This window comes from Aquarana catesbeiana, linkage group LG13 (assembly GCF_042186555.1).
Source record: "Aquarana catesbeiana isolate 2022-GZ linkage group LG13, ASM4218655v1, whole genome shotgun sequence".
Classification (NCBI taxonomy): Eukaryota; Metazoa; Chordata; class Amphibia; order Anura; family Ranidae; genus Aquarana; species Aquarana catesbeiana.
In genome coordinates, this window is record NC_133336.1 from 55,788,759 (window position 1) to 55,815,084 (window position 26,326).

A 26,326-nucleotide genomic window follows, 5' to 3' on the forward strand; every position below is an offset into this window, starting at 1 on the left:
GTTCATAGATTATTATGTGACCAATCCCCAAGCTGATCTTGAACTTGTTCTGACTCCATCCTTCTCTGACCCTCCCTTCCCCTTGTCCATCTCAGTTGCTCAGTCTATGGTAGATTGTACAAAACTATGTATCCTGAGGCTGTGCTGTGGGCTCGATCGACTGTACCCCCTGTGGATATGATGTATTGTCCCTGGTAGTTAATGCTTTATAAGTCTCTGTGTTGCTTCCTTGACTTACTGGTAAAATGAAAGTCGATGACTTTATTGTTCTAAAGTGCCTTCAATGTATGTGATATACAGCGGGTAAAATAAGAATTGAACACGTCACCATTTTTCTAGGTAAATATATTTCTAAAGGTGCTATTGACATGAAATTTACACCACGTGTCGGTATTGTAACAATCCAGAAGTGGAAAGAATATAATTTCACCATAAACTGACCACGACCAGGTGCTCCTTGCAAGATTTCTGACAGACGAATGAAAGATGAAAAGAATTATCAGAAGAGTTCTCTAAGAGCCAAGGACCACTTGTGGAGTGCTTCAGAAAGACCAGCAGGTACAGACTAGGGGGGTACCCTCAAGCACCGATGGCCTCCTCGGCACTCCTTCTCTCTAATGAAACATCCCACACTCTGTTTGAGTGCTTTTGTCATATACCGCTTTCTCCCAGTCTGAATATAGATATCAGATATTCAAACTGCTCCCAACAACAAACAAGACAATACTCGTTTGGTTGCTGAACATGGACTGTTTATTGAAAACACATGTACACAGATAATACTCTGGACAATCCCCCCCCCTTTGCATTCCGGGCGGGGTAGACAGTCTAATCAGCAGTGAGAGCTGTTGGAGGAATTCGCCCCCACCAATCTCACAGCTAATTTACATACACATCCCATAATATCCAAGGCAGACAGACACAATAGAACATTGGAATACAGCCACACCCAAACGACCCAGCAAAGAGTTCACAACAAAATGAGACAATATTCCAACCACCCCAAGCTGGCAGAGACCATCATAGCCTCCTTAATAATGTCCTTTTGCATTACATAACAGAATATCTTCCTAAAGGCTTGTAGCTCCCTCAAATGTCAGGGCCCATAGTTGGTAGGCAAGAAGCTAGCATTCAGTTCCCTCCAAAAGCCTCTGTCCTGGGTGAGTCTATCACATTCTCCATCTTCTGTGCAGCTGCTGGCATGACCTAAGAGTATTTAAGAAGTGCCTATCTGGATAATGGGTGTGAAGCTATGCAGATGGCAGCATGAATATTGGTACAGCCCAGTCCTAATCCCAGAGAGGCAGGCTCTGATGGCATGCTGGGAGAGTATATATATTCTGTGAGCAAAGTGAGCTCAGGGTCTTTTGCCAGAGTGGATTGGTCCAGCCTGGAGGGGTTCGCTGCCCTTCCCAGGCAAAGTTGCTGCTTTGTCTACTGAGGCCTCAGGTGGTGTGAGTACAGACGCTTAAAAGATCTTGGGGGCTTTTTGCTAACCCACTGGTGCTATAGAAAGTCAGCTGCGAGTCTATTTAAAGGGGATGCCGGCTGGTGTCCTGAAGAGCTTTGTCCAGATAATCTTCTACTTAAAGGGACTCTGCTCAGTTACTACTCAGAAAGAAATGCTTAGGTCCTCAAGTGTACATAGTTTGTTTTTTGAGTATCCAACCAAATTTCCTCATACTTATCCAAGTTCTCCAAAAATAAAAACAACACTCCTAGACTGGTATTTGAAGAATTTGAATGAGCCTGTGTGCCTGGCAGGGCAAAGCCTGTGGGGAGGGCCTGGACAGTAATTGTGTTGCTCCTACAGGAGTAGCTCTACATCTCTACAAAGCCTCCCCTAGATCTCCTTATACTCATATCTTATACACTCTACCTACCTTATACACTTACCTGCACTCCTTCCTTTGTCACAGCTGCCATTTAAATCAGTGACCGGGGGAACAGTGACTCCATTGGTTATGTGACAGTACTTTGCCGCTAGGCTCAAGCACTGTCATAGGGGAGGAAGTCACGTGCGTCCCCATACCCAAAATCACCAGGTAGTGTACACTGGTTGTGATGAAGAAAGGAGCTTCAGAGGAACGCTAGTGAAGTAAGTGAGAGAAAAACTTCTGTAGTGGCTGCGCAAATAGCAATAAAAACCTGACAGAGGTCCTAACTTCCCCAATTTATCTAAAAGTAAAAAAAAAGATTTTGCTAGGATTTGTTCTTTAATAGCACAGGTCTTTATCTGACACTGCAACACCACTTATTGAGGCACCAAAAATGTGTTACAAAAACCCGCATAAAAGAAGACAATAAATAAAATATAAATACACATAAAAATATTGATTATCACACATATAGTCTTTTGATTAATTATTTTGACCCTACTCCCAGTCAATGGGAATAATATCTGTCCTGACGTTTGTCTATTATACCGAGCCCACTGTGTGTCGAGCAATCCTTATCCAAAGGCAGGTCCCGGGAATTGTGGTTATGTGGGTAAGTACTGTTGTCGCTTTTGGTGTTAAGTGATAATTGTCTTCTCCAAATCCTCATGGCTCTACAGATGTCCTTCCTGACATTTTCACTGACTAAGACGTAAATAAAAGGATCAGCAATGCTGTTTACCGTCAAAAGACAAAGGAATATAGAATAGACAGTGTAAATCTTTTCTTCAAAATCACATAAGTTTTTGTCTTTTAAGAAATAAGCGACTCCTCGTATAAGCAACACCACATGATACGGAGCAAAACAGATCAAGAAGATGATGATGACGGCAATGGCTAAATACTTTACTTTGTTTTTTTGCTGACTGGTGAAGCTGCCGCTTGTCTCGATCCTCCTTTTGATGATGAAGTTGGTGTACATCAAGGTCAACAAAGGGACCAAGAAGCCAATAATGAACCTGGCAACATAAAAGTAAGCAATGTGTGATGGTACCGGCAAAGTTTCAAAGCAGGTGGTTTGGTTTCCTGTTTGGTCACCGTCACTGAGCCTGAATACTGGGGCGTGGATAAATGCCACCAAGCTGCAGATGGTGACAGTGACGCCGATGGCGATTTTCTGGCGCCGAACCCCTCTTGATTCCAAGGCATATTCCACGGCCATATAACGATCCACAGAGATACAACACAAGAGGAGAATGCTTATGTATATGTTGTTGAAGAATATAAAGCCTGTTATCTTGCATGCCAAGGGGCCCCATTGCCACTCATGACCATTTTTTACATAGAGAATCCAAAGTGGTAGAGTCCCAAGATACATGATTTCACTTAGGGATAGGCTGAACAGGTACACCGCCAGAACATTCTTCCTATATATTTGAAGAAGTGTCAACCACAAGGTCAAAATATTAGCTGGCAGGCCAATAGCCAGGACAATGCTGTACATGATAATCACAAAGAACTTGCTGTCATCATATGGTGGATTGCACTGTGGCTCAAAGATCGAGCTGTTGGATGAGTTCACCATTGTGAGGCTTAGATTCCCAGAACCATTCATCTTCAGGTACTGGAAAAGAAAGCATAACAGAAATCAATATTACAAAATCTGAAGCCTCTACAAATCCACTAGAGCTAAAGCCATAAGAAGATACCTCCCCTGTACTGAATACTAAACTGTGTGGTTAGTGCAAAAGCCTAGGGCCTCATGCATGCTGGGCCAAAAAAATTCGCCTATACAGGCGTTTGGCTTCTTTTCTTTCAGCACGTAGAAGCAACACTATGGGGGTGATTTACTAAAGCCAAATAGACTGTGCACTTTGCAAAGTGCAGTTGCTCCAGAGCTTAATATATGAGGCAAGGCTTCACTTTGCATAGAACACCCAATCATGTGCAAGGAAAATAATAGGAGCATTTTTGCTTGCACATGATTGGATGATGGAAGTGAGCTTCTGCTCATTTACTACGCTCTGGAACATCTGCACTTGCAGAGGGCAACTGCACTTTGCAAAGTGCACAGCATTTTTGCCTTTAGTAAATCAACCCCTATGTCAGCCTATGGGGTTGATTTACTAAAGGCAAATAGACTGTGCACTTTGCAAGTGCCGTTGATCCAGAGCTTAGTAGATGAGCAGAAACTCTGCTGACTTCCATTATCCAATTATGTGCAAGTAAAAATGCTGTTTTTCTTTATTTTCCTTGCACGTGATTGGGTATTCTTTGCAAAGTGAAGCTTTACCTCACTCTCTAAGCTCTGGAGCAACTGCACTTGCAGGAGGCAATTACAAAGTGCACAGTCTATTTGCCTTTAGTAAATCAACCCCTGTGTGTCCATGCAATTTGGGCATTTTCAAGCATATTTGTAGGGGAGCATTTATAGGCCAAACAAAACATCACCAGTGCATTTTTGAGAGGAGCTTTCAGACAGAAAACAAATGCTTGCTGAGCCTAAGCATGGCGTTTAGGTGCTTCAAGTGTTGTTAAGTGCAATGTTTTTCTAGTGTTTTGGGAAAAAAATGCTTTTATACACAAATGCTGGTAAATGTGTGTACAACACACTCCATAGGCATGTTTTTTATTCTGCTTTTTTTTTGCCAGCAGTTCTGGTATCTTTTCTGCCACCTAGTGTTCATAGATACTAAATGCATTGCACAAAATTTTAACACAATAAATATATGTTGTAATTTTCCAATATCTATAAATCCAGACCACCAGATGGCAGCATAAAATCATAAAGGGTTTGAATTTTATTAGTGATCCTGTTAGTTGCTTAACAAATTCCAAATGAAGGTCCCCTGCAAAAGAAGAGCAAGAGCTATTATACTCACTTCACTGGCAGCCTGTGTCTCCTAACTTCCTAACATATCTTGTCTGCAGCCTCTGTGACTCTTCTGCATTGGACATTTGTGGGAGTTTACATGTGTCCCCTGTGGTAAGTTGTCTAACCCCTACATTGCCACAGGATACAGCAGTAACGTAAGGGTTAATGATAGTACCATGGCGTGCAGAGGAGGACATAGACATCCAACTCTCTCGGAATTTTCAAACTCTAAAGAGGTTGTTAGAGGCTGCAGAGCTTAAATAAAAAGAGATGTCTGCCATGTTAAATTTTAGTTTTGATTATTACTGGTATACTTTTAAAAGTGTTGTAAACCCTCGTGTTTTTTCACCTTAATGCATTGTATGCATTAAGGTAAAAAAAAAAACACCTGGCAGTGACCGGCCCCCCAGCCCCCCCATTTTACTTACCTGAGCCCTAGAATTTCCCATGGCGGAGACACGCTCTTTCTCTGCCTGGGGTTCTTGGCTCTTGATTGGCTAGATTGATGGCAGCGTAGCCATTGGCTCCCGCTGCTGTCAATCTAATCAAATTACGCGGCGCCGGGGGGGGCGGGGCCGAGTCCAGCATTCTGCGTCTATGGATATCTAGTGTGCGGTGCCACACTGTGCAAAACTAACTGCACATTGGAGGTAAGTATGACATGTTTGTTATTTAAAAAAAAAAAAAAAACTCGAAGCTTTACAATCACTTTAAGTTTTATTAATTATTGTTATAATAAAGCTGAATCTTCATAGTAGTCTGGTTTAATGGCTTTTGGGAATATACAATATATTTCTTTTTATTTCTACTGAGATTTAGTGTGGTATATTAGAACTGATATATTGCCTAGAGTAGGGAAAATACCTATTAGAGAAACATTTCGCAACATGTATATCAATAACATTTATACCAGGCTTATTTAGAGCTGTATTATAGAGCAGAATGCTTCAACTTGGATAACAATCAAATACTATGAACGCCAAAGTGCTACCAGCAAAGTGTAGAAGTCAGTAGCAGTCAGTCAGGAGTTTGTCTGCTCATTGTTTAGACTGCTGCCTCTAAAAAGTAACATCTGATTGATTATGATGGGTTAGTGCACATTACTTATCACCAATTCAGACTGTGGTGCCTTGTCAAATTGCACCTTTCATTACAAATTTCAATACAAAGTGGCAGACAGACAGCCCCTATACCCAGTGTTCTCCTATATACCATTAATGCCTTCTAGTAAGACGCTAAAACCTGGCCTCCCTATGCATATCTATTGGTGTGGAGGTCAACCTCAAAGACCAATGAAGAGGCTCGGGAAGTGGGAGGGAGTGGAGCCATGAACACATTTTTGGGTTGGGTTTAGGGGCTTATGAGTTTCTCTGCAATAGTGGTCTCCAAACTGTGGCCCTTTGCTTGCCTGTATCCAGCTCTCGGGCACTATTTCTCCATATGACACTAATGATGGACCACCATTCCTTCCACAGACACCATCAATGGGACAATGGAGCACTATTCCTCCAAATGACATCATTAATGGGACACTGTACGTCCAACTGAACTATCCCCCCTTCAGTCCATCATGAATGCTGCTGCTAGACTCATCCACCTTACCAACCATTCAGTGTCCTCCACCCCTCTCTGCCAATCCCTCCACTGGCTTCCGCTCACGCAAGGAAACAAAATTCAAAGCACTAATAACAACTTTCAAAGCCATCCACAATTCTGCCCCCAGCAACATCACTAACCTGGTCTCAAAATATCAACCAAACCGCTCTCTTCGGTCCTCCCAAGACCTCCTGCTCTCTAGCTCCCTTGTCACCTCCTCCCATGCTCGCCTCCAGGACTTCTCTCAAACTTCTCCCATACTTTGGAACTCCTTACCCCAATCTGTCAGATCTGTCAACTCTCCTAATCTATCCATCTTTAGATGATCCCTGAAAACCCTTCTCTTAAAAGAAGCCTTTCCTGCTTCTAACTAATTCACTGTGTTTTTACTTTCTCCATCAGCTCATCCCCACAGTTATTACCTTTTGTATCACTCAACCCTCCCTCTTAGTTTGTAAACTTTAACAAGCAGGGCCCCCTGATTCCTCTTGTATCAAATTGTATTATAACTGTAATGTCTGCCTTCATTTTGTAAATGCTGCGCAAACTGTTGGGGCTATAGAAATCCTGTATTATAATTAGGGATGGGCTGAACCCCCCAGATTCGGTTCGCACTAGAACATACCGAACAGAAAACATTCGGCAGAACACACGAACACTGTTAAAGTCTATGGGACACGAACATTAATAATCAAAAGTGCTCATTTTAAAGGCTTATATGCAAGTTATTGTCATAAAAAGTGTTTGGGGACCCGGGTCCTGCCCCAGGGGACATGTATCAATGCAAAATTAAAAAAAAAAAAAACGCCTGTTTTTTCGGGAGCAGTGACTTTTTTAATGCTTAAAGTGAAACAATAAAAATTAAATATTCCTTTAAATATCGTGCCTGGGGGGTGTCTATAGTATGCCTGTAAAGTGGCACAGTTTTTCAGTGTTTAGAACAGTACCGCAGCAAAATGACATTTCAAAAGAAAAAATTGTCATTCAAAACTGCTCGCAGCTGTAATGAATTGTCGGGGCTCGGCAATATAGATAAAAATATTGAAAAAAAGAGCATTGGAACCCCCCCCCCCCAGTCCATTACCAGGCCCTTTGGGTCTGGTATGAATATTAAGGGGAACCCCAAACCAAAATTAGAAAAAAAAAAATGCGTGGGGGTTCCCCTAAAATCCATACCAGGCCCTTTGGGTCTGATATGGAAATTAAGGGGAACCCTGCGCCAAATTTTTTTTAAAAATGGCGTAGGGGTCCCCCCCAAAATCCATACCAGACTGGTATGGATTTTAAGGGGAACCCTGCTCCAAAATTTTTTTTAAAATGGCATACGTAATGGATGGTTACATAAACGGGTGGCCCCGCCCCCCTCTGATGCTAGGGGAAGCCATGGGGAAGTCCCCGTGCGTCAGAGGGGGGCGGGTCACCTGGGTACGTCACCATGTGGCCCCGCCCTCAGTTATATAAGAACTATCAAAGGCGCTGAAGCATCATACGAGGCGGATTGGTGGCGTTTTTTTTTTTTTTTTGGTCCGTCGGCGGAGCGATAGAAGAAGATGAATGGACTTCGTGGGACATTTTTATTTTTTAATTTTTTAATAAAGGACTTATCCCAAGCTGTGTTGTTTTTTTAAACATTTTGATACTTTTTTGTGAAATGGTACGGGTACAATGTACCTGTTACCATTTCACACAGGGAGGGAGGCCAGGATCTAGGGGCCCCCTTGTTAAAGGGGGCTTCCAGATTCCGATAACGGTTCAGATGTGAAGTTTGCAATTACAAAGCTGAACACTGCCAATTACCAGCTGTGGAAGTTTAAACTGGAAGTGTTTCTCACCAAGGATGACTTGTGGCAAGTGCTGAATACAGACAGACCCACAGACGGAGAGACGGAGGACTGGGATAGGAGAGACAGACAGGCAAAAGCAATTATACACATAAGAACAGAGAAAACGGGCAAAGGTATGTTGACTTCATTACAAAAGCTGCATGAGCGTTCGAGTCTAAACAGCAAACTGTTTTTGCTAAGAAAGTTGTACAAGATGAGACTACAAGAAGGTCAGCAGATGTGTGACCACGTGAATGCTATGCTAGAGATCATAGTGCAGCTACGTGCCATCAGAGAGGACATCAAAGATAATCATATTGTTGCCCTGCTCCCCTGCAGCCTTCCAGAGACATATACTGCTCCAATTAACGCTTTAGAAACCAGACCCAAGCCGGAACTAACACTGGAATATGTCAAGGGCAAATTAATCAACAAATATGAAGGAAGGAAAGAAAATATGCACCATAATGATAAAGCACTTAAGATGTACAAAGGCATAAAGCACAACAAAGAAGGCAGAGCCTGTTTTCGCTGTAAGAAGACCGGTCACTTAAAAAATGACTGTTCTATCTGGAAAGCAGAGCAGCGAAAGCTAGAGCTATTCACAAAAGAAAGAGTCAAAGCAATCTCAAAAGAAACTGCAAACACATCATGGAGTGGCACCTTGAACCACTTCAGCCCCGGAAGGATTTGCCCCCTTAATGACCAGGCCCTTTTTTTTGTGATACGGCACTGCGTCGCTTTAACTGACAATTGCGTGGTCATGTGACACTGTACCCAAACAAAATTTATGTCCTTTTTTTGCCACAATTAGAGCTTTCTTTTAGTGGTATTTGATCACCTTATTTTTTGCGCTTTAAACAAAAAAAGACCAACACTTTTTTCTATAATAAATATCCAAAAAAAATAAAAAAAACAAATTTCTTCATCAGTTTAAGCCAATATGTATTCTTCTACATATTTTTGGTAACAAAAAATCGCAATAAGCATATATTGATTGGTTTGCGCAAAAGTTATAGCATCTACAAAATAAGGAATAGATTTATGGCATTTTTATTAAAATTTTTAATTTTTTTTTACTAGTAATGGTGCCGAGCTGCGATTTTTAGCGGGACTGAGACATTGCGGCTGACAGATCGGACACTTTTGACACTTTTTTGGGACCAGTGACATTTTTTTTCCATGAAAGTTTTTATTGTGAACAGAAGATGTTACACAGTTTTTACAATCAATAGGTTGGTAGACAACATGTATCTTATTAACATGACATATGTTACTACAATATTGTGAGTCATTTATATATTCAACTTTAAGTCGTACAGACGTATAACAAAATAAGAAGGCCTCGAACTCGAGGTTTGCCACATCATCTGAGATCAGGAACCATTTTAGGTAGGATTATCACCTTGATTAAGGTTTCAGAGGTATGGGGTTAATTGGGGGAGTGTATGGGTGTAGTCACCTAAGGGTCAGTAGGTTTGTCCCTGAGCACGTGAGAATGTATCGGGCTTGTTACGTAGGGTCCGTCTGTGAGGTAGGTTAATCTCGTCGGTTCTTGAAATGTGAAGAGTAGATGGGGAATTAAACATCAAAGTTAGGGTAGTCATGGGAGTAGGTTTTTGGTTGTCTTTGTCAGTTCAGTTGGGGTGGGGATAAAAAGAGGGAGAAGGGCATAGAGATGAGGGGGAAAGGGGGGATGAGGTAAGAGATAGAGATAGATGGGGAAGGTAGGGGACTGGGGTACCTCCTCCCCGGTCTCCATCGGGTCTCAAGGGTAAAGATGTTTTCGTGTGTGGATCCCTGTCTGAAGGGGGGATCCCCCCGGGATCCGCAATGAAGCAGGAGTGAGCGAAACAGCGAGTTTTGGTGGGTAAGTGTATGTCTCACTAGGGTTTTCGGCTTCTTCGATCAGTCGCTATGGGAGGATTGGGGACAGTTTGGCTTCATAATGGAGGAATATCTCTCTGTGGTGCAGAAGTGGGTCCAACAGGCCCATGTTCGGGAGTATTTTGACGGCTTATCTTTTGCAATGTGGATTAATTCCTCCATTTCAGCAATTTTGTTTACACGGGAAAACCATTCAGATAGGGTTGGGCTACAGGGGGATTTCCATTTGGCTGAGATACATAATTTGGCTGCGTTGATCATGTGTATTCCCAGAGACTTTCTGTACATGTGGGTTGAAGTGGAAGAGTGGTGGAGAATGAGTCTGGTAGGAGTAAAGTCCATGGGGTATGTGGTTACCTGGGAGGTGATGTCATGAACCTGTTTCCAGAAAGTCTGGAGAAAAGGGCAGGACCCCCAGATGTGTAAAAATGTGCCTATATCATTGGAGCACCTCCAACATTTGTTTGACGTATCCGGATTAAATTTGTTTAGCAATTCAGGAGTACGGTACCATCGGGATAGGGTTTTGTAATTGTTTTCTTGTAACGTGACATTGAGGGAGCCCTTGTGTGCTATTGTGTAAATTCGTTCCCAGTTCTCTTCCGTTAGGTCTATTTGAAGTTCCCTTTCCCAGGCCTGGCAAGCTTTAGTATCTTTGGGGGAGATCAGGGCAAAGAGCATGGAGTGGGTATTTGCAATCAAGTGCTGTTGCGGTGTAGTTTGGGTGCATAGGTTTTCAAATGGGGTTAAGTTTCTAGAGACAGACGCGTGTCGGTGTAATGTTACCAGAAAATGGCGAATCTGGAGGTAAGTCCATAGCGGAAATGGTTCACCCCCTGTGTTTGTGGGGAGTGTATCGCGGTTTGTGAAATTACCATCTCTAAAGAAGTGTTGGGCTAGTATGTCTGAGTGTGGCCAGGTATCTTTAAGGAAGTTAGCGGACATTCCCGGGATAAAGGCTGGGTTAAGGCGGATCGGCGTAAGGGGTCCTGGATTAGAGGAGATTTGAAATTTTTTAGACACTTCCCTAAAGCTCCTGAGGGTAGCCTCTATAAGGGGGTGTTCTTTTAGGGTTTTGGGAATGTGACATTGGAGAATCCATGGGGTGCTTTTAATGGGCATGTGGGAGAATGAGCCTTCTAGTCTCACCCAGTCTTTAACTCTTTCGTGTACTGCCCAGTCTACAATTCTTCCCAGGTGGCAAGCTCTGTAATAATTCTGCAAATCTGGTAGCCCAATACCCCCTTTGCTTTTGGGTTTCGAGAGTTGGAAGTAGCTTATCCTAGGGCGTTTGTGTTTCCAAGGGACCAGTGACATTTATACAGCGATCAGAGCTAAAAATAGCTCTGAAGGGAAGGGGTTAACACTAAGGGGCGATCAAGGGGTTAACTATGTTCCCTGGGTGTGTTCTAACTGTAGGGGGGGTGGGCTACCTAGGACATGACAGAGATTGCTGTTCCCGATGACTGGGAAAAGAAGATCTGACATGGCAGAATGGGGAATCGCCTTGTTTACATAGGCAGTTCCCCGTTCTGCCTCTGTACACCACGATTGCAGGTCGCCTGCGGACATCGAGTGGCGCGTGCCCGCTAGCCTCCCTGCACAGACTGCCGTACACCTAAGGCGGTTTGCGCAGGAGAGCCGACCTGCTGCAATATAATGATGGCGGCTGGTTGCCAAGAGGTTAAAGTAACACAAAGCGGTAAGCCACGTGGCTGATGCATAGACTCAGGTGCGACAAGCCACGTGACTAGCGATGAGACCTTTTTTACAAACATTGATTACAGTGCAAAAGACAAAAAACCCTATGCTAGGCTTTGATTCATGCCACATTTCAAATGGAGTACCTTTAATGGCTCTTGAGGGTAGTCTGTTCTGTAGGTAGGTTGCAGTCATAACTGCTTCTCCCCAGTACTTGTGAGGTAGGTTGGCATTCGACAACATGCATCTGGCCATTTCTATAAGAGTGCGATTTTTCCTTTCTGCTACACCGTTTTGTTCAGGAGTGTATGGTGTGGTTGTCTGGTGTACTATTCCTTGTCTCTTAAGATATGAGGCCACTTCTTTGCTTATTTTTTCTCCTCCATTGTCAGTATGTATTATTCCTGGTTTGCGTTGGATCTTGTTGTTAGACATGGCAACAAACTCTTGAAGTTTCTCTGATGTTTCATTCTTGTGTTTCATCAGATAAGTAGTTGTGTACCTGGAATAATCATCAATGAAGGTCAGTAGATATCTGTTCCCGCCTGACGTGGGAGTTTTCATTGGACCGCATACATGACTGTGTATGAGCTGCAGGGGGTGGGTAGTTTTTCTTTGAGATGCCTGTGGAAGGGGGGCACGTGTGGCTTTTGCTTCAACACAGCACTTGCATTTCATGAGCACTTTGCAAGGCATTATTGTCAAATCTTCTGATAAGCCTCTCTTTATCATGTCCTGTATAGCTCCTGGACTTCTGTGTGCCAGCCGCCTGTGCCACAAGTGAATACATTTGTTGTGCAGGTCATTAGAGACTACATTGGCTTGCTGATCTGTGGTGATGAGCCTGCATAGGTGATCATCTAGTTTTCCTTTTGTGAGGAATCGCTTATCATTGTGAATTGTGCATTCATCACCCTGGAACTTAAAGCGGAGCGCCGCCGAAATTTTTTTTTTAAAAGTCAGCAGCTACAAATACTGCAGCTGCTGACTTTTAAAACATGGACACTTACCTGTTCAGGGCGCCCGCGATGTCGGCACCCGAGGCCGAAGCGTCTCTCCGTCCTCGGGTGCTGCCGCCTCCATCTTCGGTAAGGGAATCAGGAAGTGAAGCCGTGCCGCTTCACTTCCCAGTTCCCTACTGCGCATGCGTGAGTTGCGCAGCGCAATACGGATGGTCCCTGCTGCCTCTGGGACCCGTGTGTTTCCCAGCAGGCAGCGGGGAGGAAGCAGGAAGTGGCGTAAATAACCGCAGATTCTGCAGCTATCTATGCCGGAAGTGGGTACAGATACCTGTAATATACAGGTATCTGTACCCCCTCCCCCCTGAAAGGTGCCAACTGTGTCACCGGAGGGGGGGAGGAATCTGATGAGTGGAAGTTCCACTTTTGGGTGGAACTCCACTTTAACTGTGAGACCATTGTTTGCAAGACTTTTCACTGATAGAAGTCTGCCTTCTAGTTCTGGAACATATAACACTTTCTTTACAAGGATACTCTGCTTGCCTTGTGGTGTAATGCAGTTCAGGAAGCCCTGAATATTGTTAGAAATGTATGAGAAAATAAAGTAAATAAGCCTGAAAGAACACCTTTAGTTCAATGTTTTTTTAATCTAAATTATATGTGATGGATCAGAACACAATAGTCTAAGTTGGTGAAGTAAAATTTGAAAAATTTATACATAAAACTATATACCGGTATATAAAAAGCAGAAATAAAAAATGATAATTGGCATGCGTGTATGTATTCACCCCCTTTGTTATGAAGCCCATAAAAAGCTCTGGTGCAACCAATTACCTTTGATTACCTTCAGAAGTCACATAATTAATGAAATGATGTCCACCTGTGTGCAATCTAAGTGTCACATGATCTGTCATTACATATACACACCTTTTTGAAAGGCCCCAGAGGCTGCAACATCTAAGCAAGAGGCACCACTAACCAAACGCTGCCATGAAGACCAAGGGACTCTCCAAACAAGTAAGGGAGAATGTTGTTGAGAAGTACATGTAGCACCCTCTACCATAGATAGGTGCTAGAATGAGGATTTTGTAAGGGAAACAGTCAGTGCAGGTAAATTTGAGCAGGCCTATGCTTCAGGCTAGGCCTGCTTGTTTTGATCTGGGGGGCAGGTAGTGGTTAGTGCAGCAGTGGGTGTGACCACCTGTGCTTTAGTTCTGAGGCGCCTCCCCTGCTTCCAGGAAGAATGATCTGGAAGAGGGGCAGGGCCTAGGACTGGAGTGGCAGGCAGCTCATGTGAGAAGCCCTGACCAATCCCCAACTGGAATTGGCAGGGGGCAGGCCTCCCATATAAGCAGAGGTAACAGTCCACTGGGGGGAGTTGTCAGCCGGGAGACGTGGAGAATGGAGTACTAGGCAGCAGAAGGGGCCCATCTCCATCTAGGGGGGGTGCAAGGCCTAGCGGAGGAGCCCGGGAGAGCTGGGAGGGAGCTTCATCTCTACACGGTCATGGATGAAATATTCTGGAACAGAGGGGCTGGAGAAGCTGCCGGAACGTATGTCCAGTTAAAGTTCTCCATCATGGACTCGGGGCAGAAGAAGGTCGGTGAGTGGACCACAGTGGAGTTCTGGATGAGGCATGCCAGGGGAGCTGGGTGTGAGGCCAGAGGAGAGACTGTGGGGAGAGTGTCAAATCGCTGCGGCCTGAGGGCACAGGATTTGCAGGCCAGACTAGCTGGGAGCAGTAGTCCACCAATCAGCACATGCTACTAAATTACTAGGCTGCCGGGGAGGGGTACTGCGGACCTCTGGCCTAGTAACAGTGCAACCAATTCTAGCCAGCACCTGAGACTGTTCAGAGTGGTCTCTTTTGTCAAAAGAGGATGATGTGACAGGAAGAGTAGTGATCTACAGTGGAAGTTTGTGCAGGAGGGTGGAAGTCCTGGGAGCAACAGTCTGCAGGAGATATGCAGTGGAGGAGAAAAAGTCTGTTCACAAGAGCAAACCATCCAACTTGAAGGAGCTGGAGCAGTTTTGCAAGGAGGAATGGGCAGAAATCCCAGTGGTAAGATGTGGCAAGCTCATAGAGACTTATCCAAAGTGACTTAGAGCTGTGATAGCCGCAAAAGGTGGCTCTACAAAGTATTGACTTTAGGGGGGTAAATAGTTATGCACATTGACTTTTTCTGTTATGTTGTCCTATTTGTTGTTTGTCTCACAATAAAAAAAAAACATCTTCAAAGTTGTGGCCATGTTCTGTAAATTAAATGATGCAAATCCTCAAACAATCCATGTTAATTCCAGGTTGTGAGGCAACAAAACACAAAAAATGCGCTAGTCTGGAAGGTACTAAGTACCATCTGGTCAAAACCTTAAATGCAGATTCAAGACTGGTGACGCTAATGCCGCGTACACACGGTCGGACTTTTCATCTACAAAAGTCCAACGGACGCCGACGGACTAAAGCTGGCTGGTAATCCGATCGTGTGTGGGCTTCTCCGGACTTTCAGCAGACTTTTTCAGCCTCAAATCCGACGGACTTTAGATTTGAAACATGCTTCAAATCTTTACGTCGTAACTACGACGGACCCCGAAATCCGCTCGTCTGTGTGCTAGTCCGACGGACAAAAACCCATGCTAGGGCAGCTATTGGCTACTGGCTATGAACTTCCTTATTTTAGTCCGGTGTACGTCATCACGTACGAATCCGTCGGACTTTTGTGTGGTCGTGTGTAGGCAAGTCCGTTCGTTAGAAAGTCTGCTGCAAGTCCGCCGAAAGTCCGCCGGAAGTCCGCCGGAAGTCTGTCGGACAGGCTGTCGGACTTTTGTAGACGAAAAGTCCGACCGTGTGTACGCGGCATAATTGTGCAAGTAGCCCTAGTAATCCAGGTGTGTCTCCAGTCTTCAGGCTTTTTAGCTTTTATGTCTTCTTCCCATTTAGTAACATGTGTGCATTGTTGGTAATAGTAGTTGATTAAGGTTAGAATAAACCATAGAGATCAGCTTGGGTACTAAAGGGGTGTAGTTAGTGATATGAAAGTAGATATATGTTATTTTGCTCATAGTTTTATTTTAATTTTATTGTATTTGTGATTGAAGCAAGTTTTTAAATTCTTCATTAATTGTGGCTTTTTTAGTACAATTAAAGTGAAAAAAGAAAAAAAACACATCTGGGTGTCAGACATTTGTGTTTTATCATTAATAGAAATACCAAGAAAAGAAAAGAATATCAAAATCGCAACTGCTGAAGCAACGGTGCTGAAGAAACGGTGCTGTTGCAACCACAGCTTTGGGCGGGGCGTGGGGGGTTGGAGATTTATAGAGACACAGCAGACTATTATGACTATCTAAGGGACTTAGAATGCAGCAAATGTGAATGGCAGAGCAGCACAACAGAAAGCATAGGGGACTATTGACAACAATTTACTGGTAATTGAATGTGTTTAAAAATGACTGGGTCAGCATATGCAAAATGGGCCATATTGTAGGTATGGTGACCTGGATTTTCCAATGAAGAATAGAAAAGTCCAAGGCGGGGGAGGGGGGCCTTGATGCCCTGGGCGCTCTGGACTCATAGGAAGCAAGTTGAATGGCGCTGGGCCTCATTCAACCTGCAACAGGAACAATGCTGGATCAGTAAGTGGGTGAGTCTGCATGGGACAGGGTCAGAAATAGGTGCATTGAAGCCGTAGCTGCCTGGTCAACTTTGTTTATTGGTTGCCCAATTTGGACTTTAAAAGGGTTGAGTTTACCACCTTGAAGACCAAGCCTTTTCTGGCACTTTTTGTTTACAAGTTTAAACTAGTATTTTTTGCTAGAAAATTACTTAAAACCCCAAAAAGATCAAAAAGATAATCAAAGATTTACAACCCATTATAACAGAGGATGAAACTCTGAAAGGAATATTCCAACAACCCCCATTATTGGCTTTCAGACAACCACCCAACCTCAGACACAAACTAATCAGCAGGAAACTTCACTCTGATTATGAAGTCACAAATAATGGAAGCAAACCCTGCAATAAAAAAAAAAGCTGCAAACTATGCAACCAGATCAATCTATCCAAAAGTGTTACACACACAAATGGGACTTTCAATATCATGGGATCTTCCAACTGTACCTCTAGTAATGTTGTGTACCTCATCCAATGCAAAATGTGCAGCAAAGGATCTTATGTTGGTGAAACAGGACAGAAGTTAAAAAACATAAAGAAGACAGTTTATTCTTTTTGACACGAAAAATAATGGCCTGAATTTAGATATTGGTTTCCTTACACATTATGCTAAAGTTTTACGACCCCTCTGTGACTAGTATCCCCCCCCCCCCCCCCTGCATTCTATAGCTCTCCCTCTGTCTTATCTCACTAACTCTGCTGCTATCTTTATTACCATTGATTTGTAAGGAAACCAATATCTAATTTGTGTTTGTTTTTCTCTTTTTTTTTTTCTTTCTTCTTTAACATTCTTCAACAAAATTTGTGAATCAGTACTGCTTGGACTTTGAAGAAGGGGACATACCCTGAAAGCTTGTCCTGAAAAATGGTATGTTAGTGCAAATAAAAAAAGTATCACGGACAGTACTCAATTTTCTCTGTCACTTATAACCCCCAAACATTATATATATTTTTTTTTTGCAGAGACCTTAGGGAATAAAATGGCGATTGTTGCACAATTTTTTTGGAAAAATAAATTTTAGTGAATAAAAAAAACCCAAAAAACACAATATATATACCCCAATTTTTTGTATAATATGAGAGATTCTTACGCCAAGTAAATAGATACCTAACATGTCACGCTTTAAAATTGCACACGTTCCTGGAATAGTGGCAAACTACGGTACTTAAAAAATCTCCATAGGCGAGGCTCTAAATGCCTTTACAGGTTACCTTATCTTATTTATTTTATTTTTTAATTTTACACTGTCCCTTTAATCTATTTTTTTAATCACTTTTATTCATATTACAAGGCATGTAAACATGCCTTGTAAAAGAAATAAAGATAACAGGTTCTCTTTATGGAGAGATCTGGGGTGAAAAAGACCCCAGATCTCTCCTTTACCTTTAAAAGCAAAAGTTAAAAAAAAAAAAAAAAATTATTTTTAATCTTTTGCTTTAAAAAAAATAGTTTACTTCCACCCTGGACCAGAAGTGACGTTATGATGTCTTTCTGGTCCTCCAAGGCCATAGAGGCAATCATAGACAATCTAGTCTCTCACTGCCTCTGTGACCAGCTGGCCACACCCTTGGATCATTTGTCAGACGAGCCGGCAGGAACGGTAAATCCGAGAGACAGTGGTGAGCTTCAGAAAGCGATCCAGTGGCTAATGAGCCGCTTGGATCGCTTTCATGAGAAAGCCAGATGCCGGGTGAAAAAAATGATACCGGGGATATGGCTGATATCTTCAGCCATAACCCCGATAAACCACTTGCAAACCACAACGTATATATATGTATTGGGGTCGGCAAGTGGTTAAAGTCCAACTCCAAGCAATGTTTTGGATAAAGTGGGGAAGGGATAGAGAGTGATGGGGTTCTTACTGTCATTTGTGTCTTGCCTTCACCTGTTAGAACAGGAAGTTATAGGAAATGGCTCCAAAGGGGATACAGACAAAAAACATATTTAGTAGCAGGGAAGGGTCGGAACATCTGTTTTCTTTTTGCTGTCTGTGATTTTCTATCCCTCTGTGCCTTCAACAAATGCAATCTCCCTTACCCTTCACATATTGGACAGGAAGTGAGGAAAAATCTCCTCAATAGGGACACTGACAGAAAAACCTGACAAATTTTTCCTCTTCCTCATTCCATCTAAAAGTAAAGAAACAAGATTGGCGTTTTAAACTGTATCTTCAGCCTGTCTTGCCTCTTTAAAAAGATATACAGTATCAGCACTTAGCAGCCAAATTTGTCCTGGTTTTTCCTTTGGTGACATGACATGATGGACAGTGGCAGGAAGGAATCTGAAGTTGACACGATCGTTGGGCAAGGCAGTCAGCCTCAAAGTCCACGTTACTGCTGACACGTCGTTCAGTAAGCATGGTCAGGGACTATATATTTCGTTCACAGCACACTGGGTAACTCTGCTTGCAACTCAGAAGGATGAAGGACAGGCCTCAATGCTGCAGCTTGTTGTGCCACCACGTCTCCATACAGCTAGTGGTGATGATGCGAGATTTGTCAGCTCTACCCCCTCCTCCTCCTCCTCCATGCCCTTCTCTGTTGGATTGTCCTATGTACCACAAGTACCCCCTAAACATTCAAGGGGCTATTCAATGAGTCAGGCTAAAAGGTGCCATGCAGTGCTTCAGCTGGTGTGTCTAGGGGACAGGAACTACACCGGAGCAGAGATTATGGCACAAACCTCCTGTCCGCCCTTAGACAGGTAAAGTTGACACATGTGCCATGCCTGGCACATGTGCTCAATTCGGTGGTGCAGCATTTCTTAAAAAGGTACCCAGGGTTGGAAGATCTGCTAAAGCAGGCCAGAAGAGTCTGTAGCCATTTCAGGTGGTCATACACAGTCAGTGCTCGGTTGACTGAAATTCAGTGGGAATTCCACCTGCCCATAAACCGCCTGATTAGTTACATGCCCACCAGCTGGAACTCGACTTTGGCAGTGGCTGCACATGAAGTAAAGGGCCATCAACGAGTACCTGTGTGAGTATGGCACAACGACAGGCTCAGGGCGGCTCAGCTTTTTTTTCCCCAACGCCAATGGCTACACTGTACTGTACTGTACTGTTCCTGCTGGAGCGGACTCTGCATTGCATTATGGACAGGGCACTTGAGGCAGAGCAGTGGGAGGAAGAGGAGGACTTCCTTTCCTCTCAAGGCCCGCTTTATGCAGACACCATTCTTCCTAAGCCACAGAACACACAAGAGGAGAGGGAGGAGGAGGATTCTGGCAGTTTTAGAGGCATTGAAGCAGAGGAAGACATATGTCAAACATTCAGAGATGGTTTTCCATCCCCAGAACTCTTGGGAGTAGTACGTGACTAGGAGGAGGCAGTACCAGATACTATAATTCTTAGTGACTCCGCGGAGTTTGCTTCTCATGCCACCAAACTTGCGGTGCATGGGCTCCCTCATGCTTCAAAGCCTGCGAAAGGACCCACAAATACGTGGCATAAAGGAGAAAGATCACTCTTGGTTGGCAAGGGGAAAGTCTCAGAACTCATCCCATCCCCACAGAGGGTGCAAAAGATAAAATCTCTTGAGGACACCTTAAAGAGAAGCTTATCTAATGCTTTTCCAGACTGTAGGTTACAGTGTTGTGGAAAACGTTGTTTTGAGGCTTCTGTTGGTCAGGAGAGAGGAGCGGTGGAGAGGGGGTCCCCTAAGTGATGCATTTTACTATTTTTTTAGTCCTTGCCTCCCAGGGTTGTCAGCTTCCACATCCCATCGGCAGCTTCTGCATCATTCGGTGGACGATTATCTAGCAGTGAAAACTGGGTCATGAGAATAGACCACTGGCCAGAACTTGCCCAGTATGCAATTGAGCTGCTGGGCTGTCCTGCATCCAGCGTATTTTCCGAACGGCATTCAGTGCTGCTGGAGGTTTTGTTACTGATAATAGAACGTGTCTGTCCACAGACTCCATGGACGTTTATCAAAATGAATCAGTCCTGGATTACCAACAGCTATGAAGCCCCTAATGCCAACTAGGGATGAGCCCGCGGTTCGAGTCGAACGTAAGTTTGACTCGAACATCAGGTGTTCGTTTGTTCTAAAACCAACCGAAGATATGGGGCGTTCGTGGGAAATTCGAGCGCCGCGGAACGCCCCATAATGCACTGTGGAGATCGCAGTGCATTGCTGTGTGATGATTGGCCAAAGTATGAACTTGACCTGTGCTCTGCTGAGAGAGCCATAATTGGCCAAAGGCAGGGTGCCTTTGGCCAATCATGGCTCAGGGGGACCAAGACCATACCCCACACTATATAAGGCTGCTTACATAGCGTCCATGTATAGTGTGTGGACAGAGATAGATTGAGCTAGATTAGGCAGGCAGGTTAGTTAGTGGCAGTGTATTTGATTGCTAAATATATTTATATATATATATAGATATATATATCTATATATATATATCTATATAGATATATATATATACACCGTATTTATCGGCGTATAACACTCAGTTTTTTCCCCTTAAAATCGGGAAAATCGTGGGTGTGTGTTATACGCCGATCCGCACGGATCTCCGTTGATTGTGAGCGGAGTGGAACGAGCGCTGCTGATATACACATAGCCGAGTGTACTCGGCTAGGCTCCTCTCGGCTCCGCTCACAGTCACGCCCAGTCCCGCCATTGGACCTGTGTTATGTCCATCATAGGATGGGGCTGGGTGTGACTGTGAGCGGAGCCGAGCCTAGCCGAGTAAACTCGGCTATATGTATATCGGCGGCGCTCGCTTCGCTCTGCTCACAATCAGCAGAGGTCGGCAGGGATCGGTGAGAGGAGCCGAGAGGAGCCGAGATACACAGGACATCCGGCTCTGTGTATCTTGGCGGCGCCATATTTAAACTGACAATGACACTGACAAGGCTGCAAATGACACTGACAAGGCTGCAAATGACACTGACAAGGCTACAAATGACACTGGACAAGGCTGCAGATGGACACTGATAAGGCTGCATTGATGGGCATTTAAATGTAAGGGTTTTTTTTAAACTTCCTTCCTAAAAGTTTTTTTCCTTAAAATTCCCTCCTAAACTTGGGGTGCATGTTATGCAACGGTGCGTGTTATATGCCGATAAATACGGTATATACACATACAGTCTAGTGTGTGTGTGTATATATATATATATATATATATATATATATATGTGTGTATATATATATATATATATATATATATATATATATATATATATATGTATATACACATACTCTGCATTTAGCGATTTAGCGTAGGCTAGATATTCAGTATAGACTCTATATTCATCCAGTGCAGGCAGTGTATTTGATATATACAGTCCAGTGTATATTTTTAAAAAAAAATGGCGTGGGGGCCCCCCAAAATCCATACCAGACCCTTATCCGAGCATGCAACCTGGCAGGCCGCAGGAAAAGGGGGGATGAGAGAGCGCCCCCCCCTTCCTAAACCGTATCAGGCCACATGCCCTCAACATAGGGAGGGTGCTTTGAGGTCCCCCCAAAGCACCTTATCCTCATGTTGATGGAGAGAAGGGCCTCATTGTCAGGGCTGGCTCAGCCCTTCCTTCTCTGAGCTGGCCGCTCAGCTGTCGGCTAATTGCCAGCTCTCATCTTTCTCCACAGATAACCAGCTGTTGTGGATCTGCTCATCAGTCCTGCCTACTTAGAGATCTCCAGCTCACTTCATTCCTGCCTTCGCCCTGGTCACATCACAAGAAACCATCTCCTGCATTCCTGTTTAAAGACTGGCTTTGCTGACATCCCTTCTGGCCCCTTATCCTCCTTGCTGTTCCTCTACTTGGATCCCTGACTTCTGGCCTGGCTGATTACCTGATCTGGTTACTGAACTCTGGCTTGGCTGATTACCTGATCTGGTTACTGAACTCTGGCTTGGCTGACTACCCGATCCAGTTACTGGACTCTGGCTATGCTTTGACTACACTTACTCTATTTACCTTTTTATTTTTATTAATAAACAAGTGCGATTTTACTGTACTTCTGTCTCGGTCTGGTTCATGGTTTCTGACACTCATATCTACAACCCTTGCCCGGTGGTTGTGGGGGTCTGCGGGCAGGGGGCTTATTGGAATCTAGAATGTAACAAAGGGGCCCCCAGATCTTGCCCCCCCCATGTGAATGGGTAGGGGTACATTACCTCGGTGCCTGACCTCACAAATGCACTTCTGGAAGAATGGTCAAACATTCCCATAGATACAATCCTAAACCTTGTGGACAACCTCCCCAGAAGAGTTGAAGCTGTTATAGCTGCAAAGGGTGGGCCAACTCAATATTGAACCTTACAGACTAAGACTGGGATGCCATAAAAGTTCATGTGCATGTAAAGGCAGGCGACATAATACTTTTGTACTTTTGACAGTATAGTGTCTCGTACAAGCAATATCATAGTATACCATTAGTACCATTAGATATAATTAAAAATGTATTTATTTCCATTGAACACTATTCACATTAAAGCAAAGCGCCACAGTATGTTTAATATAGCGGGGAGATTTACTAAGTTTGAGCATGCAAAATCTGCTGCATCTCTGCATACTGTAGAAACCAATCAGCTTCCAGGTTTTATTGTCAAAGCTTAATCAAACAAGCTGAAGTTAGAAGCTGATTGGCTACCATGCACAGCTGCAAGAGATTCTAAGTGCTCCAGTTTTAGTAAATATCAAAAATGCACTAAAAACACACTACATGCTTTTCTGCAGCGTTTCCATTGAAATCTATTGAAATAAAAAAGCAAAAAAAAGCAGCGTTTTCTGTTTTAAAAAGTCCCCGACCCTTTCCAAAAACGCGAAGATACAAAAATGCATTGATGTGAATGTGTTCCATAGGAACCCATGTTAAAAAAAAGTCCTGTGTTTCTGCAAAATGCATGAAATAACACATTGGTATGAATGGAGCCTAAAAAAGGATCAGCCCTGCTGGAATTTATACATTTGGGAACTATACTTATTTAATTCTTTAAATAAATTTCTCTTTTTTGGTCTTTTCTTATACACTCCTAGGCAGAGAGGATACAGGAAGAATAATATATATTTTTTCTGCTATATTTATGTTTTGTATATTTCTTTATTTTTCAGCTGTGAGAACAGAAAGCTGTAGCTGACTACTGCTTTTATTGTTCTATCTGTAAAGGCAGAAGACTGTTGGTTTTGGCAATTTTTCAAGATTAGCAGTTCACATCTTTGTTTTTCACACGTTTAGGCAAAACTTTTGTGGTTGTGATGAACTGCCCAAATTAAACAATTTACACCTTCACTATATAGGAAAGCTGCAAAAACCTTCCTAAAACCAACATTGGTGCTGACAGTTAATACCTTTAAGAGAAAAAGAATATATGTACTGTATATATATATATATATATATATATATATATATATATATATATATTGTTACTATATAACATTTTAAAGTTTTTCACGTCTTCATCTATTTTTTGGTACAGTGTTACTTTTATGTGGTATAACTGAGACTGTTACTTTCCTCACTGAGCTGACTAAAATTTCCTCTTCCTTTTTTTTTGCCTCCCTACCTGCCCCTTCCTTTTTTTGCCACCCTACTTACCCCTTACTTTTTTTGCCTTCTTAATTTAAAGGGTAACTCCATCTTTGTGGGGAAAAAATAGCAAATCGTGTATACAATTGTAATTGAATGTTATTAAAAAATATACGTTTCTTTCTCAATCTGCAGCTCTGTAATTTTCTGTAGGGGGGGGGGATTGAACCACGGATAAGGGGGGATGAGAGGGACGGACAGGTAAAGGGAAGGAGGTGCATATATACCTGGTAATTAAGAGGTATAAACCACCTGTTGGGAGATCTTTAACCACTTGAGGTCCGGGCCATAGCCGAATGATGGCTACAGCGCGGACCTCAATCTCCGGGAGGACGTCATATGACGTCCTCCCCTATGCACGCGCACCGCGCGCACCCTGCAGGGCGCGCGGTGTGCGCGCTGTGATCACCGAGTCACGGAGACTCGGATGATCACAGATCCGAGTAAGGGGCCGGTCCTGGCCCCTTACCATGTGATCAGCTGTCAGCCAATGACAGCTGGTCACATGATGTAAACAAAAGCTCGGTGATCGGTTTCGTTTTCTCCTCACGCTGACAGCGTGAGGAGGAAAAAAAAGCCGATCACCGGCTCATGTCAAAGGGACATCGGTCCCGAAGAGGAAGGAGGCACAGATGCCTCATCTGTGCCTCCAAGTGCCATCTGCCAGTGCCCACAGTGCCCACAAGTGCCACATATTAAAACCCACAAGTGCCACATATTAAAACCCACAAGTGCCACCTATTAAAGCCCACAAGTGCCACCTATTAAAGCCCACAAGTGCCACCTATCAATGCCCACAAGTGCCACCTATTAGTGCCACCTAGCAGTGCTGCCATCAGTCAGTGCCCAATCAGTGCCCAACACTGCCACCCATCAGTGCCCCTAAACCGCCACCCATCAGTGCCCATCACTGCCACCTATCGGTGCCCATCAGTGCCGCCCCATCAGCGTACATCAACGAAGGAGAAAAATTAACTGTTTGCAAAAATTGATAACAAAATATAAAAAAAAATATAATTTTTTTTCAAAAATTCTGTCTTTTAAAATTTTTTTAACAAAAAATAAAAACCGTAGAGGTGATCAAATACCATCAAAAGAAAGCTCTATTTGTGGGAAAAAAATGATAAAAATTTCATTTGGGTACCGTGTTGTATGACCGCGCAATTGTCATTCAAAGTGCGACAGCGCTGAAAGCTGAAAATTGGTCTGGACAGGAGGGGGGTTTAAGTGCCCAGTAAGCAAGTGTTTAAAGATCTATTGGATAATTGTATACAAAACTCCAGGGGGGAAAAAAGAGAGCATGGCAGGCAGGAGAGGAGAGTGCAGGCGACGAGACCATATATAATGCACGGGTGTCATGAAAGGTGATGACTGGACTATATAGTCATCCTAGAACAACAGTAGATAATTATCGGCTGGAAGCTTATTGGACATGGGACCGGTGCCTAGTAAGGGGTCCCTCTGTCTGCGGCCAGGCCGGAGCCAATAGGCATCAGATAAGTCTGTGGAAGCAAAAATGAATGCAACGTTGGTACAAAGAGGTAAACCCACACAGACTGGCCACAGGGTCCCGGTCTTACCTTACTGCTGTCGGCCGTTCACGACCCCCCTGGAGAAGGACATCCACAATGCTCACTAGCGGGCCAAGGCTGGCTAAATGAGCTCCCCAACCCGGAAGCCGTGCACACGGCACCTTACGGCTGCGTGACATCAACGGGTCTGGCTCCCCACACTGCGCATGTGCGAGATACCGCGCTACTGAGCAAGCGCACGCCGTCTATGCTGAATGAGCTGGGGGGCTCAAAGCTCAGACAACACAAGAGAGGGGTGGTTTCTAAAGGAACCATCTTCACCAGGGGGGTCACAAGTCCGCCGCTGGGGAGAAAAAAAAGTAAACAGCCAGGAAAGAACTGGCTAAACGCACAGGGAAAGCAACAACTCAAGTTAGTTATATCAATAATACACAGAAATAATACAAAACAAAACATTCATTACAAGAAGAGATGTGGGGCGAATTAGTCCCAATTCTAAAGTAAAGCTTTATTAAAAATAAAAATAAAGAACAGTTTGGAAATTTGACTATGACTGATCTAGCTCCAGGACAGGTATGGATGGCCGGGTAACCCAAGGTGTCATAGGCCAGTGGAGAATTACCGCAGTGATTAGCAGGGGCCCACTTGTAAGACAGTCAACCACATTGATTGGTACTGGGTATGTGTCATTAAGACAATATTGCCGCCTTTGTCCGATTGTTTAATAACAAGTTCGGAACATATTTGTAAGGACTTAAGTACTTTAATTTGTCTAATGTTGACATTGGATGGAATCTCATGCCAGTGCTGATTCTTAAGGTCTCTGATAGCTTCATGCAGAAAGGCCCAAATGGCCAGGCG

At 43.7% G+C, this 26,326-nt stretch overlaps 1 protein-coding gene across 1 annotated transcript in view; it reads right to left on the reverse strand.

Moving 5' to 3' along the window:
- Positions 1 to 740: 740 nt before the first annotated feature.
- Positions 741 to 26,326, reverse strand: part of GPR132 (G protein-coupled receptor 132) — a 66,632-nt gene continuing 41,046 nt past the window's right edge. Inside the window, exon 2 of the mRNA XM_073610460.1 lies at positions 741 to 3,501. Within this exon, the coding sequence (XP_073466561.1) occupies positions 2,386 to 3,492 (1,107 nt within the window). The 5' untranslated portion in view covers positions 3,493 to 3,501 and the 3' untranslated portion in view covers positions 741 to 2,385. The remainder of the gene's footprint in view (positions 3,502 to 26,326) is intronic.